Genomic DNA, 22,430 nt, shown 5'->3' with positions numbered 1-22,430 from the left:
AAAATGACTACATCAAAAGAAACATAGGAAATTTGCTCTGAATTTCAGACAAAATGAATAGAAATGGCAATGCATTAGGCTGTCAGTGACCTTAACGCTGAAATTAAGATCATTTGGTAGACTAACGCTGTTTTGTACTAAAGGAATTATCACAATTATTTCCTTTTAAAAGTAATCTTCAATGAAACATCAAATTCTGCTAGAAAGTTTTTAGACACACACACTCAGACACACAGACACATACATCTCCCTCCATCCCCCCTTCTTCTTGGAAGGAGGAACAACAGTGAAAGCTTTTTGGAAAAATCAGGATACCTTCCCCTTGTAAACACTTGAGTCTTAAGTTTGTCCAAAAAACTGGAAATCAAGTGAAGAAGTTATCAAAGATCACATCAAAGTTGCATTAGAGGCAGTCCATAAAGAAAAAAGCCTGGGTAGGTTTTTTGCTGGTGTCAATAGCTGAATACTGAGATATGTCTAGAAAGGTGATTAGTAGGATATGTATTTTAGAAAGACCGTAGAATAGACTGGATCACAGTTATCCCTATAGAAGATGCTGTTCCAGGAACCACATGCTGATCTCATGGATGACAAAACTTGTAAGAAAAAAAGCAAAGGCAGATGTTGTTGACTCAAACATCTTCATAAGTATTTTATTGCAGTGTGAAGAATCTAGAAATCATGACCCATTTCTGGAACATATTGGAGACAATGCTAATTTCAAGAACATTGTTGATCAAGGATTAAAATTCATTCTGTTCCTCAGCCCACAAGCTATTCTGGAATATCACTAGCCATAAACTTCCAGACAGTCTGGAAAGAGCTTTCAGTCTAATTCAGTATCCAGTCTTTGGCAGTGTCTAATACCAGATGCTTCAAAGGATGCAATCCTGTATCTTTATATTCTCTATCAAAATGACGTATTTTGTGGTGATGCTTGTAAGTAACATCTTTAGTAATTTTTCAAACCTCTTTAAAATTGCCAAACTACCCTCGGCTTAAATGCTTCAAAAATCATTCTGCTTGGAAGGGTAATGTTACTAAATATAGCGTGTTCTGAAATGGCTTTTCTTCATTCCAGCCACACCATTCTTTAGACAGTGTATGGCTTTTAGTTTGTCTAAGTTTTACTAAGATGCAACATATTAGTAGATCTCAATGAAGCCCAATACAAAGAGAGATGATCAGCCAGGCTGTTAACCACCCCACTCAAGGCTTTCATCCTGTCCTGTTCTGAAATTCATAGTCAGTATCATTAATAATATTCTTTCAGAGTTATCCACTTTAACAGTTTGATTCAATAACTCCAGAATTTCTGTAAAGAACCATCTAAGAAGCAAACGTCAGCTAAGTAGTTAACACAATCAAAAGGCAGATATACCTAGTCAAGCAAAAATCCAGCCTAACTCCATGCTGACTACAACTTCCAGTTTCTCTGAGTGTACTCAGCTCTCCTGCATGTTTGTAGTGGGCTGACCAAGACAGCAGCTAAGTACCCACCCAGATGCTCACTCCCTCCCCTCCCAGCAGGAGAGGGGAGAGCAAAAGCGAGAAAACCCATGGGTCAAGATGAAGACAGTTTAATGAGTGAAGGAAAGAGAAAAAAACCCTAGGTGATGCAAAAGCAATTACTCACCACCTCCCACAAGCAGAACAGTGCCTAGCCAGTCTCTGAGCAATGGCTACTTTGGAAGACCAATCCCCCCTGTTTAATGCTGAGCATGACATTACATAGTATGGGTATCTCAGGTCAGCTTGGAACAGTTTTCCTGGCTGTGTCCTCTCCCAACCTCTTGCTCTCCCCCAGCCTACTTGCTAGGGGCAGTGGGGTGGTGGTGCGGTGGGCAGAGTGAGAAATGGGAAAAGCCTTGATGCTGTGCAGCACTGTTCAGCAATAGCTAAACCACTGGTGTGCTATCAACATTGTTTCAGTCACAAATCCAAAACACAGCTCCTACAGGCTGCTATCAAAAAAGTTAACTCCATCCCAGGCAGACCCAGTACAGTACTACTTCCAAGGCCGCATGCTCGAGCACTGAACTGGCTTACTGCTGCTTAGTGTCATTCCCTGGTTTTATTATTTGTCCTGAATAAATGACTTGATCTCGTAAATGAAGCAACCACCACAAACAGTCCAGAGATCACTGCAACCCTGAAATGGAGATTTTCATTAGTGGCAAGCAAACTTTTGCGGCTAATTTTTCCTTTTTGTCTACAGCATCCTTCATGTCTGGTCTCCCCAAAGACCAGAAGCCAGAGAAGTTCCGTTATATGTCAGTAGCTCCACCACAGCTGCAGGGGTGGGCTGGTGGGCCCCATCCTGATCTGTCAGCGAAGTCAGAGCAGTGGATGTATGCTATCACTTCCCTCCTTCCCCTCCTCTGTAAGAGACATCCCATCATCCCATGGGCACTTCACAGTGTCTAAAGATACAGGAGCAAATTAGATAAGGATTGTTACCAAGTAACCAGCTCATCTCTTTCTCCTCTGTTTTCTACTTGAGGGAAAGTGGTGTCCTTGTTGCCTGCTGTGCCCCTCCCAGCCAAGGTTTTAAGCTTGGTTAGGTTGCTGACTGGGTAAGCAGACCAACCTGCACCTGCTAACTGGCACCATCCAAACTGTGCTGTCTCATGGGGGGGTGCCTAAAGATTTCCTAGATGTTTTCCGAGTTGTCCTCTCTGCCTTGTCATCACTCAGGACTCTAGATATGGAAAAAGAAATAAAGAGGCCTGTATTCTTGCAAAGAAATTCAGCAGGAGAGATTTCAAAGCCTCAGTCAGTACTTTTTGTATCAAATCCATGACAGAAATACAGGGGAAGATACTGCTTGGGTTCATACATGTTTAAACTACAAGATGCATTTTTCTCTCATAACTATAAAATTTCATTAGGGTAAAACTGTTTTGAAGGATTCAAGTGCCATTTTTTAGACTACAGGAGACTTTCTTAAATTTTTATTATTGGAGAATGTTTATGACAGCAATTACAGAATGTCAAACTAAAGAACTCTACCTCTGGGACACAGAATGACTTTTAACCCTGCTCAGCTTTGCCTTGTCATATGTTTGATAATAATAATTAAAGTCACCCTGGGCTGAAGGGATACTCTGCTGGTAGTCAGAGAGAAAGCAAGCAGTCCTGGAGACGTGTCATACCTCCTGTATTCATATTCTGGTAACACGCTGAACTACAAGGTCACTTTTAGACAAGGTCTGATGAAAGCCAGGATTCTTTAGTGATGTCGAACAGGGCAAGAGGCTAAGACAAGCATAACATACAGACATATTGGTCTGTGCTGAACCCATAAGCTGTATTTGTCACATTTTTTTGATAAAATAAAAAATCTTCACATTTACAATCAGGAAAAAAAAATAGCAAGTCCCTTATTTGCAAAGTCACTGAGAAGATCTGTTCTGGCTTCCACACCTAAGCAATTATGCAGGTTACATGCATGAGAAATCCTTTAATGTGAACTAGGGGTAACTGCCAGATTTGAAGTGTGAGATGCACCATATAGAGTGGAGGCAAGTTCTGCTGAGGAGACAGTGACTTTGAAGAGGTTAGAGACATGGTAGGTGACCAAATGGATATGGAACTTTACAGTCGATGTGGCTGCCAATGCAGAAGATGATCCTTGTGTTATTTAAAAAGATTATTAAGTCCAAAATCATATTGCATCTAAGTAGGACACCTGTGGCATTATTGCAGGAATAGTACATGAATTCCTGATACCAGATTTAGACAGAAAGAGATCAGGAGTCATTAAAAGCAGACACAGATCAGGAAAGGCTGTCTTAAGATTCTTTATCTATTTATCAAAGACTAAGATGTGTATTAGAGTCATGATATGAGATCCTTTATTCTAGATTAGAAAAATGTAATAAAATAAAAAGTGATTGAATCTAATGTCAGATAAATTTAAACTAGAAATAAGGCAAAATTAATTAAAAATTGAACACCTTATAAAAAGGCAAATTAACGTTCAGCACTTGAAGTTCTGAAAGATAAAACAATATACTGTAGATCAGCCTAAAACTATTTGCTTGGTGTAATCATCATTGGATGAAAACCTAGAGGGTATTCAGAAATTTGGACCAGAGAGCTACAGTGCTCCATCTGTCCTTAAAATCACGACTCAATAAAGATTCCTGGAGAATGCAAGTTAAATCCTGCATTATTCCTGGGTACTTTCTTCCGATTAGTGGATTAAAACAGAATGGAAGTGATGTAGCAAAACAATTTTCCACTGTAAAAGATAAACTGTGTGCAGAAAATATCTAGTTAATTAAATAATGGTTGGAATTATTTTACAAACAGAAGAAATCCATTTTGTAACATGCTAAATTAGCACTTGGAAACTGGATTTTACATTACATGACTAAATACTATTTTTGGAGTACAGAGTATGCATTCTGTCACTACCATGCACTTCTCTGAATTACTGTATTCACGGGCAGAATAAATGCTATGAGTGCAACATGAGAGGGATGAATAGTTGACAAAGTAACAGAAATTTACTACCTGGATATGCAAGAACATGAAGTACCACATGCATTTTTTTTATTATGTCTGTAACCAAGCAGCCAAAGGAAATGCAATGAATGCTTTTTTTCTGAAAACTGTTTTCTTAAAATAATTTTGAGCTTAAGGAGTGAAAAATCTTACCTGCAAACATATTGCCAGGTTAACTCTACAGCCAAGTGATGTGCTGACAGCCCGTGGATGGAGACCAAGGTCTTTAAATAATTTTGAAAATGACTGAGTAAGAGCTATCCGAGGTCGTTCTTCAGCCACTACTACACATGTCCGTACACGTGAAAGGTCCAGTCCCCTTGCCTAAAAAGAAGTTAAAATGTAACAAAAGCCACAAATGGACAGATTTAATGAAAAAGTTAGTAGTACTTAAGTGTATTGTGATTCAAGAGGAATAGCAGAATACAGGCCAAGGTGCCAGTATAATTTACAGCTTTCCTGGACGCCGGATGGCCAGATGACAGCCTAATAGCTGTAGAAGAGCAGACATACCTGCTTGTCATCTCAGTGTTAGCACATAGGAAGAGATGGGTATGCTAATTCTGAAGGGAGGCAATGCTATTTCCTAATATTAATTCAGAAAGCCAGTGAATAACAGCAAACAGGAAGCAGTGTCTAGCCTTAGAAAAGCTGATTAGGAAATTATTAAACGAGGATGGTTAAGGGCTGGAGACATTGTAAATATCAGTATCCTAAGATATAATTTATTTCAGTAGCATACTGGAAATTCTAGATCATTTCATCAATGTAACTGGCCACGTGGCTTTTAATTTTGGGGGGGAAAAAAAATGCCCACCCCATACAATGACAACCCACTTAAAACAATACAGTACTTTTAATAAGTGATTATTGAACTACAGGGGCCAAAACCAAACTAGTACTTCATACAATCAAGGAATTCATAAAACATAATATTCAACATAATATTCTTCGGGTCTCTTGCACGTTTACAACTTTGTTTTCCAACACTTGCCTATCAACATAGGCTGCAACACAGAACAGAAAGCTTAGGTAAATAAAAGCCTTCCCTTGATGTTTAAAAGCCTCGGGATCTGAAAGAGACTGACTGATATTCGACTATAGACTTTGGCACGGAATAACACAGGTTCTGCAGAAGCTGCCCTCGCCCTCCGATGCCTTTCTCTCGCTGCAGACATTTAGCACAGCCCTTCAGGGCAGGAAGGGCTCTCAAACCCCACCCTGCAGACGCCAGTTTGTGCAGGACAGCAGAATTACTCACCTTCAGTGACTCTGTTTGCGAACCGAGTCCCTTAGTACAAAGCTCCATGACTGAATAGGAACAAAAAGTGTCTCTCACTTTGTACTGACTCACGGCAAGAAGCCACAGAGCAGGATTTGTCTCCAGTTCTGAGGGGGGAATCAAAATAGACTGGTGTCCTGAATAAACGCTGTAAAGACACAAGATTCGTTAATGCATGCTAAATGCCCGCGCCCGCAGATGTTAATACAAGCTATGGGGTACTAGAATACAAAGTTTATCACAGTGCTGGATGAACCATGTAAAGTCTCACAGTGCTCTACAGGTCCAGCAGTTTAACGTGAAGTTTAACTGGTTTTTGCTTCAGAGTCTACGAGGAATCATGAGGAATGCAGACAGAACATGCTCCTAAAATACTAATTTATTCAAAATGCCTGTAGACTTTGCTGTTAGAACTGTACTGAAGAGAGCAAAATAGCTTGGTTATTAATGGTGCTAATAAACAGTATTATAATATCAACAAAAATTATGTGTTGCTGACAAATAATTAAGATTGGGCAATTACCATTTTAAGATACCTTGATTAGAAGAGTACTTGATTACTTAATATGGAAATAACCTCTCTCCTGCTGAGGCAAGTAAGAGGTTTGCAATCACTTTCAAGGAGTAAACTTGGCCCCAATTTAACAATCCTTGTGGCTTCAGATTTCTTCTGTGGAAGTTTTATGAACTTTTAAAACCCAAATATACTACCTCTCTTGTTTACTGGATACCCTGTGAGTATAAGTGTTAAGAAAAGACACTTATCAGGGTCCCTGAAGGAAACAATTCTGTCCGAGCTAATTTCCCTGGTACCAAAGATTGTCCCCAAGGGAAAAAAGTATTCCCAATTTGATTTTATTTCCCATGGGTCCTATGTTGTTCATTCATCTCAGACAGGCAGATTTACCATCAATTTTAAGGTTCCTTCACATCTTAATTTGTGATTTGTAGCTATATCAAATCAGAATGGTCATAGCATAAAACCCCCAACACAGAAGTTCTGAGAAAGGACCATAAAGCCCCAGAGATTTATGACGCACATGGGAGAAATTAATTTGTGACTTGAAAACTTGAAATGCCGGCTTGGTAAAGTACAGCTGACGTTTTCAAATCCAAGTGCCCGAGGTAAGACACGAAATGGAACTTTAATTTCAGGAGTACGAACATCTCTCTAACTAACACACTTTTGCAGTTCTCGAAGATATGTTGCTCACTAGCTTCCCTCTTTGGTGAGTGCTCCCACTCCTCCCCCAAACCCAGGTGAGAATGCTTTCAAAAGCTGTGCAATTTAGAAGAAGGTTTGTGTGACCTGGATGCCTTTACTCGGTACAATAAAGGCATAAAAGGTGTACAAGCCCAGCCACAATGGCAGTTAATAATCCAAACAGTTTAGGTCTCTGCTGGAGTATGAGCCAGAGGTTGTCATGGAATATGTATGAACTACAGTTAAAATAATTTCATTTATCATACAATAAAAAAATTATCTTTGACTGCCTGTCCACATTTACACCACTCCTGGTGATTTATGACCAGTGACTTACTACAAATTGATCTGTTCTCAATATGGCTGACATAACGACTATAGCGCAGGATGGTCAAATGAAGCATTATGCTTTTATGTTGCTTTTACAGAATCAGAATAAAGGATGACTGAACCCTGAGCATGTGCTTTATAAACATTTGAAAAAATATGTTGGCAAAGTTACCTATGCCTGCAAGGAGTATGCCCTGAGCTCAAGTGACAGATCAAACCCAGCTAGGGAGCAGCAACAGTTTATACTATAAATACTACTACACTCTTTCTTTCTCAGCCAATTCTATTAAGTTTTTCAGAGAAGGCCGAAAGGTCTTGGTTCTTTGCAAATTTAAGGTTAGGGTCCCACAAACAATCAAGGTGTGTGGTATGTCTGGTAAATATCTAATTCTTACAAACAGGTAGCTGTAACCACTCGAGTAAGAACCTGGGATGGGCTGCAAACTGCATGAATATTGTACACAGAGATTCAGCATCAAAGCCTTCCCCCTGTCCCTAAACTCCTCTTGTTGATGCAACCAATAGCAGAAGAAAAAAAAAAAAAACAACAACTACAGAATAATAAACAAGCTGCCAGGGGATCAAATGTGGGAGAATTATTACTCAGAACCATATAAAGACCCCTTAAGTGCCACTTATTCAACATCCCAAAATAAAAACAAAATCAAAAGAACAAACTTTATCCCTGTACTGAAAAGTGCACACAAAAACTCCACAGTAATAAGGGAGGAAAAAGCTGTATTGCTTTTAGTGGAAAAAACCACAGATTTGATTCCAAGGAAATAGTCCAAAATGGTGGAATCTGAGAATATGGATTTATATCAAAGACAAATCTTTTCCCCCTCAGTAACACTAATCAGTGGGAGTGAACTGTCTACCTTTCTTGATCAGCTTGGGCTGGACAAGTAAGCAAGACGTTTGTATTTGCTTTTAACCTCCCACCAGCAGCCATGCAGCAAAGCATGAGGATCTGGGCAAAATAACCCCGTCTTCTCCAGACTGAGGGAAACAAAAACCCTTACGATCAGACTTTGACTGAAAAATCACTCTGATTAGGCAGAAATAAATCAGATGTTGCTAGTACCTTTTCTGATCTTTATGATCCCTAAGAAATACTAAAGAGTCCAGAATTAAACTGTAGAGCAGCAGAAAATATCTAGCAGGAAGGAAACTTTCTGTGGTGCAGAACCTCAGATGTGTGTTGCTCTCGTCCATAGTACATACATCTACAGAAAGATACCATGCCTGGAAACTTGATGACCAACACAGGCTTTGGCTACCAAGCTACGGTTTAATAAACCACGCTTATCAACTGATTTGCTAGAGCAGCTGGTGGAGCTAGAAGACCTACAAAGACATATGTCTGGGGTGAACGTGCCAGTTTCAGAGCTGAAGTGGTTTGCAGCACCCGGCTGCCACTTGGCTCACCTCCTTGAATCAACTCAGAAGCATTATGCAGGTTTTGTGAATCACTCCAAGCAACAAAATGTTCCTGGTAGCTGCACATCCTTGCAAATCCGCATATTTTATACTTCCATGTTGACCCCTGCGAAGCTGTATGTCACCAATGTTTTGGTGGAGAGAAGCTGAGGAGAAACAGCTACTCCCTTGTATAGCTGGTTGAAACATTTCTACAACTCTGGTGGTTTCGAATCACTGTTAGATGTTAGAGGGTGTTTGCTTAGTTTTAATGCCACCAGTCAAGCAGAGGACCACACACTTGAACAGACTGCAGCTGTGGAAGGCTGCTTTGGAGACGCTGGATATAGCTAGATGTGGTCCCAAACCTACTGGAAATTCTGTCAGTGCTGCCTCTGTGTAATTCTAGGTATGGTAGAGATGTTTGGTAGGCACATCTAGGTACGGTACATTCTAGATATGGTAGAGTTAATCCCGAAACTGAGGCGCTAAACAAATAAGACAGTTACATCTCACCTTGAAACGTGATAGTCATCAAGAGATGATTAAGCTGTCAGCTCTGCTACTCTCATACTGGAAGCAACAAAACCATGGTGAACACTGTGGCATCAGGGGGATCAGATGGGATATTAGGAAAAGTTGGGGGTTTAAATATAAATTGTAGAAGCTAAAATTACCATTCTGAAATTGCAGCTATGTATGATATATTGGAGTAGGTGCAAGAATTCAGTTATATAAATATTGGGAAGGAACTGAAGCAAGATAGTTTCTTCCATCACTGTAGAAACCTACTGTCACAAAAGTAACTCTGTCTCCTGACGGAAGTCTTGTAACGGGAGTAGACACAGTGCAGAACTGCAGAGACTAGCTGACAGACCTGGACATCTGTTTATCAGTCTCCACCATTTTTAGGAAATACAAAAGGAGCAGACAAAAAAGACGACAAAAAAGGAGAGTGACTACAGAGCACCCCTGCATCATCTTGTCACGATGACATTTAGGATGCAGATGCAGAGTGAAATGCTGCGGTAGTTGAGGTGGGAGATCACCTTTTAGAAATGCTCTCTTCCTTTAGAGGACTGCAAAGCAATCGGGGGGAAAAAAGGGTATTCACATGGTGGACGAGTCTTGGATTTTGGCAGTAAGTGAAGAGCCTTGTCTGCCTGCACTAAGCAAGGGCTGCCCAAGGACAGGAACACTCCAGTTAAATGCACCAGGATGTATTTTGGTATGACGGCACCATCTGATCACAACACCGGTACCACCGCCTGCCAGGCTGTTTTGGCAGTGTACCTGGAAGGACATCTTGGCACTTAACTGTTCCACTGAATCAAAGATTTACCCCATGCTGTGCTGATGCAGATTAACAGTCAAGTCTGAGGTTTTATTATAGTTCCAGAAATTTCAGCAGGGCAATAAATGCTGACAAATGGCAACTGCAATTTGCAATTGCATTCTGGCACGCTGCTGACCTGCCACTGCCCTTACTTTTGGAGTCCTTCTCAGGTGGTATCAGCTGAATTCCCACTTAACTGCAGGAGGCAGGTAGGTACTGCTGAGTCTTGTAAGTATATGCATTTAGTTTCTGGATTTCTAGAGATAATACTTGGGATTTGGTGATGAGGGAGAGGTACGGGAACTGAGCAATTGGCAGAGCCCAAAATAGCTGAGTTGCCATGCCTATAATTCAAAGTCTGTGAAAAGAGTCTGCGTGTCGAGGAAACCCGAATGGGACTGAACAAAAGCCTTCACAATTAGCTGGACCAGACCTTGTATGAAGGACAGTAGAGGTCACAGAGCAGAGTATTTGTGCATATGTCTGCCCTAGGCTTCACAGGACTTGGGCCAAAATTAAATCTTCAGTTCTGCTGCAGACCCACTACACACACCAAAAAGGGGCTTTTGGAGAACAAGTAAAGGACTTCGCACTACCTGCAGAATCCAAGATGTGCAGCTGGCATACAGTGCACTAGCAGCAAGACTGAACATGGTAAGCGGATAAGCAACCAGTACTGAAGAGACACAGGTATCTCACAAAGAAGTTTAACTAATGCACAGTGAAAGACATTATTGCATCAGGCACACAGATTTTCCCCAAAAGGAAAAGATCTCACCCATAAATCTTGATAGGCTTCCGGTGCTGAGAATAGGTCCAGTCTTTACAATTTCCACATCAGAGTACTGGGAGCCGGCGAAAGTGGTGCTCCAACCCAGCACTTTGCTGTAACTCAAGCTCTGGTGTTGGTACTCCAATCAGATACCCCCAAGTCACTGGTTCCCACTGAAATGGCAGTATTTTGTCCCTGTAGTGCCTGCACCACCTGCTGGGACAGTGTTGTCTGCCCAGAATGACAGCCAGAGGTTAACTCCAACTTCTCATCACTGGCACGTCTTCAAAAGGCCTTAGCCTCCCCCTTCCAGAGACATGTTTCAGCAATCTCTGAGCCTCACAAGGGAAGCTTTCTTAACACGGCTCCAGGTTGCTCCAGGGCACTTCTGAACTGTTGTGTAGCTTTTTATTGGAAAGTGTGTTGCTGACTGCTCCTGAGCACAAACACATCACCTGGCAGCACCAGGAGTGGGAATCATACACTCTGTGGAACTGGAGTGCTCAGGGCCACTTCAACACAAAGTCCCTTTATCTAAATACGTAAAGCAGGTGAGCAAGTGCTAAAAATTTGGCCACTGTTTCTATTTCGTATTGAAGAAAAAAGAGAGATGTCTTGCCCTGCATGGAGGACAGCCTGAGGTAAACTGGAGGATGCAGATGGCAGTGCCATTTCTGTTGTCACTGGCATTAGAGACATCCTAAGGCTGAATGCATCCAGCTCAGTTCATTATAGCACAGTTTGTAAGCCCCTGCTCAGACCTGAGGACCACTCAAGTGGTGTCTTAGCAACACTCCCCCCCTTGTCCCAGCTACTGCCCCACGTACTGGCAGGTCTACAGAGAGGTGGAGTTAGTCAGTCTGTCAGCGCACCTCAGAACTTGCATATCAAGGTAACTCAGGGCTTTCAGCTGCCCTTGAACCTTCTAGACTTGAGGCGGGTTTAACAGACCTATAGTAATGTGGAAGAAACGCAGATTGCCTCTTTCACAGATTGCCACTGGCTAAAGACTCCACTGGAAACAGGCACATGGCATTGTGTGGACAGAGGCACCTTTACATTCCCCTGCCCCGCTTACACACTTCACAAAACAGGAGAGAGATGGTTATGTTCATGTCCTTCACTTCCCATGTCAGAATTACCCTTTTCCGGTGTGGCATTTAGGCTTCTTTATGCAGTCTTACCTTTAATTTGCTATAAATAGGCTGAAATTGTGTGAAATGCTCATGCCTACCAGATATCTTCAAGTTTGCCTGAAACCCCTAACAATAATTAGTTAGTTGTAGCACACTAAAGTTTTCTAAAATTCAGTTCTCATGTTAATGCGGCAATTCCTTGCTTACTTCTTGCACAGTTCCACCTGTTCGGTTAATAAGAAACCTTGCAGTCTCTTGCTCCAGAAGCTCTCTGGCAGCAAGGCTGGGGACTTAAGCTTGTGGCTACAGAACAGAGACAGCAGGAGCAGGACAGGAGAAAGCCACTTCGCTGCACCTTACCTGGAAAGCCTTCCCAAGATCACTTTATAGCATTCATGCTATTTTTTATGTAGCTACTGTGGACTTGAAAATTCAGTTATTTTAAATCCAGACTGAGTCTTACTGACTTGCACTATTACAATCTCACTTTGTGAGAATATGTATAAAATTCATTATAAATTATGAATGTACTTCATTTTAATTTGAGCAAGGACAATTCTATCTTCCAGTAGTAAAAGCGGAACTGCAATATGGGTTGGCTTAGCTGGCCTAAAATGGAGGGAAAATTCTTATTCTATTGCACCACTCAGCAACTATCGATGAAATAAATCCTCACTAACAAAATGCAGAATGCTCTATTCTGCCCCACAGTGAGCACCACTAAGATAGGGACATCTTAATTTCAGGAAACATTTTTGAACAATGAGATTTAGTATTGATTTTTTTACATTGGAGGACACTTTTATTTTTTTTCTTTTAAAGAATGTAATAAATTTTAAAATGTAATGCAACCCAGGTCAGAATACCAGGATCACCCTCTTAGAATGGAGAAATGACATCATTAAAGAGAAAAACACAAAAATAAGGTATTCTTTTATTGAGCCATTAGTAAGAACCTGTTAAAATTAGTAAGTTTGGAGTTTGTGAACTCACAACAGGGCTGATGACTGCTGCCGCACCCAGGACGTGCTGTTCAATGACAAAGGTTCCAAGGAAACCCTGCTGGAGCATGCAGCCAGTTTAGAGGCAACATGGTAAATTCCATTTTTTAAAAAATGTATTGCTCTGCTTTGCAAGGTTTCTTTTCTTTATTATTTCATGCCCTTTAGGTCATAAAATAATAAATTTTTTTTAAAATAAAAACTTTGCAAAACTATGCAATATATTCTAAACTTACCAAAGGGCTCCATGCTCCAGCAGCTTTCCTAAGTAGCTTTGACCTCACAGAATGGGGCATTCTGGGGCACCGCAGTGGAGCAGCCCAGCACAACGTCTAAGCACCTACAATGGGGGATAAAAGGTTAGTTTTTCTTTTATTCCTTAGTCAATGCCTCCTTTGGTCTAGTTAATAAAGGGTTTAAAATGTACTTGTCATTTTAGCTGCACCCAGCACAGGAGGTTGCTTTCTCTTCCTGCTGGGCTCCTAAAATGTTGTTAGTTCCTATTTAACGCTCAAAACCCCCTAGCTGATCAAAAATTGAAGATCTAACTTCATTTGCATATGCCATTAGAAGTATTAATTTAGTTAGTGGGAGTGGTGACACAGAATCATACTTTACAGTAGAATCCTCTGAGGTAGAAATCTGGGCTGTGAAATGTTGGGGAGGATTTATGTTAAGCTACAAAGAGTAAAATGCAAACTTGCAAAGCTTTAAGTTACAAAGAGTCCAATAACATCCACAATGTATTTTTTGCTATCACATCCAATAATACTAATTTCTAAAATAGTAATGGAAATTAAGTTTGTAAGTGGAATTAAGGGAGCTGTATCTGATGTCAGATTTCTCTAAAAGACAGTCACAATTCAAGCAACCTGCAATTTTTCTGGTTTTATAGGAAGAGGACATCAGTGGCAAGGAAGAGATTGACATGATGGTTCATGTTGCTGGCCTGATCTCAGTTCCTTCAACTCCCTCACTTCTTTTCTCTTCTTTGAAAATGGTATAAAATTTTCTATTCCTACTACAAGCTACAGACAAGCACAGACCTTGATTGATTGCTTTCTCCCAAAGGCTTGCTGCCTTAATTCACCTGCCAGACATAAAAAATCTTCTTCTCCTAAAAGGCTGAATATTAGCAGTATTGGTAAGGACCTAAGGGCAGCAAATGCTTATTTGTTGCAAATACGGTTCTGGAAGAACCAAAAATTCCTGTATTCACAAGAGTCATGAGCACCACAAATTACTTGGATTTTGGACAGGTCAATATTTATCTGTATTTTATGGCTCTATCGTGATGGTGCATGGAAGTTATTCTTGGATGCTCCATGTATCAACATTATTCCATACAATAATACACTCCTCAGCTGAACTCTCCTGTGGTGCTCTCAGCCCTTCCCTAGTCTCACTGAATGCACCATTGCAGATGTGGCTTAGTTCCCAGCCTAAACAGTGTTGACATCAGGACATGCTGGAACTCATATGCCTATATAAAAAATTTTCTTAAAATTTTAAAAATCCTAAAAAAAATCAGCACTTAAAAGAATTAACTTAAAAAGAGTGATTTGTTTAAAATTTCAAAATTTCTGAAAGGTGTCTTGATATTTTTTTTGTAGCCTCAATATTTTTATTTATTTTTGTGTTGGGGAAATAAGACATTGGAAAGAAATGATTTTTCAAAATGAAGAAACCTCTAATCCCTACATAAAATCTGAAACAATATCAAGACAAGTATAGTTTAAATCAAGAAAGGCTGATCAAGAATGAGTAAGATAATACTGTTAATCTTAGGCCCATTTAATATTTAATAAGAAGTATTTTAAAGGGGCAAAAAACCAGACCAATAGCCTTCCTTCAAATAAACAATAATCACCGAAAACAAATTGTTGCAGTTGCTTCCTTCAGGTATTTAATAAATTGGTAAAATTTTATCCAGGGTGTGTATATAATATATATAAAAATATATATAATTACATAAATATATATAATTATAATTATTTATATATATATATATAGATAGATAGATAGATAGATAGATAGATAGATATGTAATCCAAAGTATTTCCCTGGATGATCTTCATTTTTGTAACTAAAACCAGCAGCACTGCTAGTGCCAAAGAATTTCCTATGGAAGGAGCAAAGATGTCAGACTTCTGTGACGCTGAGATGTCTTCATAAAAATGTGTTCCATTAACATTCCAATAGCTCTTTCCCCTTGCCTCTGCATCAACCCAGCAGACTTAAAAAAAAATAATCGACAGAACTGCTTTCAGTGCTGAACTGTAACTTCCCTGGAGTATAGAGACTGACAGAACTGTTAAATTCCTAAACTCCTTGTTAAAGAAAAAAGCTGATTCACATTTCACTAGAAATGCCTTTTTCTGACAGCTTTGGTACTGCCATAGAAGTATCCTGCAAGAAAACATACTTCCATGTCTCTGCAAAAATCACATCCATAAGTCCCACAAATGAGGAAGTCCCCAATATCTACTTGTGCTTTCGGATTAGAGAATAAAAAAAGAGTACATCACGAAACCACTTCCTTGAGGTAGTATTGGTAGAGCTCTGTCTTCATCAAACAAAACTAGCCAGACTCTGCAGAGACAGCAGTAAAACAGCAGGAGGTCAATGAGCAGCCTTTTTGATGCTCTGCACTTGTAAGTCTAAATACCTACGGCCATGCCCCGCTCAAAGAAAGCATATTCTCCGTACAGCACTCTCCATACAGCTTCCAGCAATTCCAATTGCCTATGTGAGTCCCAGAGGAACTGTCTGTTCTTCCTGTCCTTTTATGATTCACATCATCCAGTTTGTTGTGTTATAGTACAACAGAAACAGTATTTTAAAAGGTTGAGAAGAAATCTCACCTGCAGAGGCACCAGAGGACAAACCCAAGTCCACAGTAGGGGTCCAAGCAGATAGCAACTTCTCTGGAGGGATAAAGCTCACACTGCAGCTTAATAGAACGACAAAAGGCACTAGTGGCTGCATGAGACATCTGAAAGACAACAGCAAAGTAATTAAAATGATCGACTATGTCATTCAGAAGGCTCATTCCCAAACTGCGCCAAGTGCTTAAATCAGTTACAGGATAAAGAAAACAAATAAATATTGATGTTGTGCTCTATGTGAACACACGTGTAATTTATATCTAAGGAAGCATAATTCTCCTTCAAGAGGGCATCCAAATAACTGTGAAAGGGGAGGGGAGACAGAATGAATAAGTTTGAAGTGATTTAGGGAGAAAGCTGTGAGTGGTTTAAGTATGTGCTCCGAGCTTTATGCAAAGCTAATGATAACAAGCTAAATTTTCTGCAAGAATAAAGGAATAAATGACTGCAGGATCTCAGTGAAGTATTTTGCTGATCATCAGTAATATATTTCTAAGTACACGTTTCATAGTACAATAAATAAAAAATGCCAATGCACTTCTTAAACTGAAGAGGATTTTGCATGTGAAAAGGTACTAAGGACCTCATAATTCATCGATAAAGACCCTTGGTAAAGTTAGTAAAGTTTCTGTAAAATGTCTTCATGTTATCCAGCTTCTAACTGAGAAACAAGCTCTTAAAATCTTGGTAGGAAAGCTCTCAGAGATAAAACATGCAGAAAATAGAAACAACAACAACAAAAAAAAGATCAAAGGGAAATTCTGAATATTTTTCTATGTTAGGGTGTTTCCCACACTCACCCATCTTGGCTTAGAAGTTCTAACTACAGCAGGGACAGAATTACATCGTTCAATCTTTGTCCTCTTTGTTAATAACAAAAAAGATACCTATGTTAGAAATACAGCCTGGATAGGATTTAACTCATCTAACCTTTGATCTCTGCCACATACTGAGCTACCTGCTTTATATACTGTTAGAGTCAATGGAGTGGAACAGGCACTTGGGAGGTAAAATTTATTTGATCTTAAGGTAAATGGGAATAAAGCTCCAGAAGTGACTTTGTCTCCACTGCCAACGCGAGCCATAACTGAGGCTGGACATGTTCCAAGTGATGAAAAAGGACAGGCTCAAAACAGGTGCCCGTATGCTGTTAACTCTAACTCAATCAAGACTACTTTTTCACAGAGGACCAAACTGAACTCTACAAGTCCAGAACTAGTTTCATACCGTGAATTTTTGCACCACACTGGGTGCAAACTATTGAAAAAGTTCAGAGTAAATGTAACTGGAATCTACTACTTCCAGTGATTACAAAACAACAGCTTTTCAGAAGCCACATAAATTGTTTAGCCATCTTTATAATTTAGCATCACTGTGTTATCAATATAAGCCTTGTGACTCTTACGATCCTTCTATCAAAAATTAATCACTAGTAATGATCTAGTAGATGGTAACTGTTTACACAAACCTGCTGAGTCAGTGATCAAGAGGCTTTTTGACCCAGATATCAGAAGTTAATTAATTCCTTGACAGATTTATCTGCATTTCCCTTTAGCCACATTAAGAAAAAGTTTGTCGACTTGCCCTGCCTTTGACCATCTTTGAAACTCTCCAGAAATGGACTCTGCATAGTTAGTAGTCATTTCTGCAAGTCTGATAAGGTGGGATTCAGACCTGATTTAATATTGATGACTGCATCTGAAACAATCATTTAAGGCCCCCTTTAGAAGAAATGAAGACTTATGTGACATTCACCCCACTCAAAAATAGATGTTTCAGGCAACTCAGATAAATTACACCCTAAAAGTCCCTGCTTCTCTCTGTTGTCTATTGAGGAGTCAAATGACCAGTCCACATATGTAGGCATTGTAGCTATTTGAAGTTAGATGAAAAGAATCTTCCAGATGAAATGAATCCTCCAGGAGTGTCCAGTATGTGACCATCAGCCAGCTCAGCCATTTAACTGTCAGTTGACTTTGAGCTGGCCACTTCACCACTCTGTGCTTCAAATTCTCCATCTGAAAACTGAGAAAATGATGCTTTCTTTGTTTATAAAGTATGCTGACAGCTTCTGAAAATAGATGGATGATGCCAAAGAGTATGAGGAATTCAATATAGGACATAAGTCTGATATGTCAGCAGAGATTGCTGAAGGAATCATAATCCTTGGATATAAACCAGACAGGCCTAAGGAAGTAAAAGGTAAGAATAAAAGAGTGATTTTGCCTCTGCCTGTGAGTAATATGTAAGTTAGCAGCTAGGTAAAACACTTTTGATGAATAGTGGCTAGGGGGTTGGAAAAAATGGTAGAACAGAGATTTAAAGAGCTCAACATGCCTGAGCTTATCAAACAAATGCATCAATTAATGTTTTACTGCTTAATCTAGTATTGTACCAAGTGAATATATCAGAGACATCAGCAGTTACCTCAATTGCATGAAGAAGAGAATACTGAAAACCAATAGCCAGTAACTGAGTTGTGATAAGGAGGAAACAATGAATGGGCACTGGAACAAGTAGAAAAAGGGTGACTAATTCTCATTTCCTTCATTAAATGGAACCAGTGGATGCATCAGTTGAAGAATGCTTCAGGCAGGCAAGCTAGTAGTCTATCCACAGGGGTACTGGAATGAAATTTTTAGTCTGAGGAGGAGGAAAGGGGCTCAATTCGCCACACACAGTACCATAGTGAGTACAGAAGAACTAATTTAATGTTAACGGAATCAAATAATGACAGCAAGGTAGGAAGCAATTCAATGTCTACTACCAAAAATCAGGAGGAGTTATAAATCAGGAGCAATGTACCACCTGCCAGCCAGGAGTGACAGCAGGAATGCCAGCTTTAACAGCAAGTCCCTACCTTTACCCCTGCTAGCATGCCAGTTGTGGAGACACTGAAGTCAAGGTAAGCAAGCATTTCAGGGTTAGAAGGTTTGTAGATCTGTGCAGGCCGCTTCTTTGGCAAATCATCTAGTGAAAAGAGAGAAAGAAAATGTGTGTATCTTACTCCCACGACAGATAGACCTCTGAGTGCTTGACAAATACAATGATAAAAGAAGACACAGAGGTCCCCTAGCCTTAGTACTCACCTGTATCTAGTACTGGAGGCCATGTTCTGACATCCACTGCTGCTGCTGCCTCTCGCGACCGTAACAATTTACATATTAATTGTGTAGTCATTAAGCAGGCAGAGCGGCTCACCTAGGAATTTAAGAAATAAATAATAACGCAATGGGATACTGATTAATTCTCCCATGAAAATGAGCCAGATCATGATTTATTTTCTGCCAGAACAGGACACAGGTATATTAGCCTTATGTTTTCCAATCAGGAGGTAGAAAGATGCACAAAAAATGCAGCTCACAAAGCAGACAAAGTCATGTGAGTTTTACAAATTACATGAAAATAGCACTTTCAGAAGAGCATTGTAATGAAACTGAAGGCACCTTAATAGTGAGAATGTGCTTTTCCAACACATTATATCAGTTATGAACCCAGAATGCCAGTGCACAAGACTATGACCAAAACACGTCCTATGTGATGGTAATATATCTTGGTTGATAAACAATATTTTCACATAAACCAAAACCTAGCCTGACATTTATATGAATAATTTTACTATCTTAAGTCAATTTTATGTTAGCCATATATTTCCAGTTCTTGTGCTAGTGATAAACCACTGGGAACTCTTCTGATATCAGCATGAGTAGCTCTAAACCAGAAATTGTGCAAATGGCACTAAGAAATGAAATGGTGAGTTTACTGCAAATACCATCTGCCCTGAATTTTAGATGACACATGCTGAAGGTATTCTCCTTCTAGATTTGCTATTTTAAAAAAATCATAAGTAGCAACTATAATAATATTTCTCACTGATTACAAAAATTAATATATTTAAGGAAATATTCAGACAAACATAAACATGAACACTATTAATCACTGAAGGTGGTACAGAGGACAAACTGAAAGGCAGCATCATTATTCTTTTCCCTGAACTTTGAGAATCTGTGCAAAAATTGTTAAGAGTATTTTTTTCTTTAAGGACTCTGAAACATTTCATTGCACACTGAATTGCCAGTGTTCAACCTAAGGAAATCAATAACCATATGTACACTAAATTTTACCATGGAGCAGAAAAGATCAGCTTCTGTTGACAGTAATCTCATGAAGGTCAACTTTATAGAGCACGTGAGGAAATCAGGAGCATAGAAATACTGACCCAAGCTCTATTTACTTCCTCTAACCCCATGATTTTCCTGAATGGACAAACTAAATACTTCAAGCTAAAAATGAAAACAAATGAAGCCATTGCAGCATCCCTCAATGCAGTCATGTCACTGTCATGGCAAGGAAAGGCAGTTCTTATGTAGTTAATCTTAATCTATGAAAATCTTGATTTGGGACATATGAAGCAATAAAACAAAAGGAATTTCAAGAGCTGGTGGTTACCAGATGTCTCAGGAATTACATTATGTTGTATATCAGGAGGTTCACTAAAATACAGAATGTCTGTGCCTGGATAATAGCAATTCAGAGGTAAACATGTAGGGATGGTAGGGCTGATGGAAAGGAGAAAGAAGTTATCCTAGCTACAGGGTAGTAGCTGCTCTAGATGGGGCTCAATAATGCTCAGTTGTGTTTTACTACTACCAGTTCATCACCAGGACACAATTATGTAGGCCAAATTTTACTCAGAAGTCATTCTTACTGACTTCAAAAGATGCTGTGTAGATATATAGCATGTCAGCAGGCTTTTGACTCCATCACATCAGGAAACTTGTATGGCTGAATTGGCAATGAAGGAAATGCCTCAATACTTTGATTTCTACAAGGTCATCCCTCTCCAAAATGAAAGAAAATCTTGTGTAAAACAGAGCTGAGAGGATTTTAAGTCAAACTGGCATTAATATGGCTAATAAATGTCAACATTTCATTTAGTCTATCGAAGGGACAATGATTACAAGGCAGATTAGACCTGTCCTAGTTTTTCATCATGAAACCAAACAGTTATAGTTTGGCTATTAAACATCAAAGGAAAAATGAAACAACACATTTTACATAATTTCTGTAATTTCAACAACTGATACTTAAAAACTGTGAATGCCAAAACACTAAAAAATGAGAAACCAGGGGACAATAGGACTATTTCTCATACCTCTACTGATCCTTTGTGGCATCCGATGCCATAAGGAAAGTCACAAATTATAACTACCTCTAGTAGTTATTACTTGAAAATATCAGCATTAATTAGAAATGTTAGTATCATGTTTGTTTCAACTTGTTTTTTCAGAGGCTCAGAATTCCATTCAATAGATTAGAGACTGCCAGATATAAAAGGTTATCTCTTGGCAATCATTTTATTTCCCTCAGCAACAAGCACAGCGAACTTATTATGTGCAACAAAGTCTAAACTTCAACAGATAAAACCAAAATATCAAAAGAAAGCACTGAATGAAAAACTCCCAGTAACACTTCTCTGGATGAAACAAAGTACGATCTTCACAAGAGAACTTTGAAATTGCTTCAAACTGTGAAACAATTAGATGTACAGAGCTGAGCACAAATCACCATCGGGTCAACTAAGCTTTCCACTGGGATTTTTCTCAATGGTCAGTGTAGTGTTGCCAGGTGAGGAATCCTACCATTACTGGCATACAGCTAAATACAAGAAAGTACTTCAAATGTATTTCTTGAAAGGAGTAGCATAACTGTGGCAAAAAGTGACAGTGGAAGTCAGAAGGCTGTGTGCTGCCAAGCAGTGTTGACTCTGCAACACACTGAAGTCCTGAATCTTTGGAAGGAATACAACTCTTCAACCTGCATCCCCACTCAGATCAGTTACCATTTCTAAAGAATACACAAATCCATTGTTCATCTAATCTGCTTGTGCACTTTCAGGTGTCTGCTCACCTCCACAATCATCTTCACTGTAGGTAACGTGGTAGCTATGTTCTGGGGATGCGGAGGTCGAACCGTTATTGGCACACAGCCTGCATACAGGCATCCATAAAATGCGGCAATCAGGTCTATTCCTGCATGAAGAACAAAACAAAAATCCTCCCCTGAAAATCAAATCATTTAATCACAGACACCCATGTCAGCATAAATATTACTTGAAACTCAACTCAGAAGGTTAAATGAGCGACTAAGCCCTTTAACAGACTTCTTTTTTAGCCCCTTGTCAGTATTTGTTCAGCTTCACTGATTCCTTTCAATCGTACTGTTCTTCTGAGCATGAAAAACCAAAGGCAACACACAAAGCTGCCAGCAGATATCATCATTTAGGCGAATTCCACTTTATGAACTGGAAGTAACCTGTTAAAATGACTGATTTCTACAGATTAATTATCTTCCTAAATTTACATTTATAGACAAATGAGAGTCTGCAAGAAGAGGGATGCCCCAGAAAAAGGATGAGGTAGAATGATGCCTGTTCCTATAAGCTGCAGAAAGAACATCTGGAGGTTTCATTAAATACTCTCTTTCTCATGTCATTTTAAACCTCAGATATGCAGCTTTGACTTATCTACCTGAAATTTTACAGTTAAAA

The 22,430-nt window shown here is 39.5% G+C and overlaps 1 protein-coding gene across 4 annotated transcripts in view; it reads right to left on the bottom strand.

The window, feature by feature from the left end:
* Nucleotides 1–22,430, bottom strand: part of DIP2C (disco interacting protein 2 homolog C) — a 325,075-nt gene that overhangs the window by 33,863 nt on the left and 268,782 nt on the right. For all 4 annotated transcript variants that reach the window (XM_055805709.1, XM_055805710.1, XM_055805712.1 and 1 more), the window contains 6 exons: nucleotides 21,791–21,912; nucleotides 18,970–19,081; nucleotides 18,741–18,850; nucleotides 15,857–15,987; nucleotides 5,774–5,942; nucleotides 4,666–4,836 (listed from right to left, as the gene is read on the bottom strand). In XM_055805709.1, the coding sequence (XP_055661684.1) occupies nucleotides 4,666–4,836; nucleotides 5,774–5,942; nucleotides 15,857–15,987; nucleotides 18,741–18,850; nucleotides 18,970–19,081; nucleotides 21,791–21,912 (815 nt within the window). The remainder of the gene's footprint in view (nucleotides 1–4,665; nucleotides 4,837–5,773; nucleotides 5,943–15,856; nucleotides 15,988–18,740; nucleotides 18,851–18,969; nucleotides 19,082–21,790; nucleotides 21,913–22,430) is intronic.

The sequence above is a fragment of the Falco peregrinus genome, chromosome 5 (genome assembly GCF_023634155.1).
Source record: "Falco peregrinus isolate bFalPer1 chromosome 5, bFalPer1.pri, whole genome shotgun sequence".
Lineage (NCBI taxonomy): Eukaryota > Metazoa > Chordata > Aves > Falconiformes > Falconidae > Falco > Falco peregrinus.
Note: the sequence above shows the minus strand (reverse complement) of the source record. Positions and strands in the feature narration are given on the sequence as shown.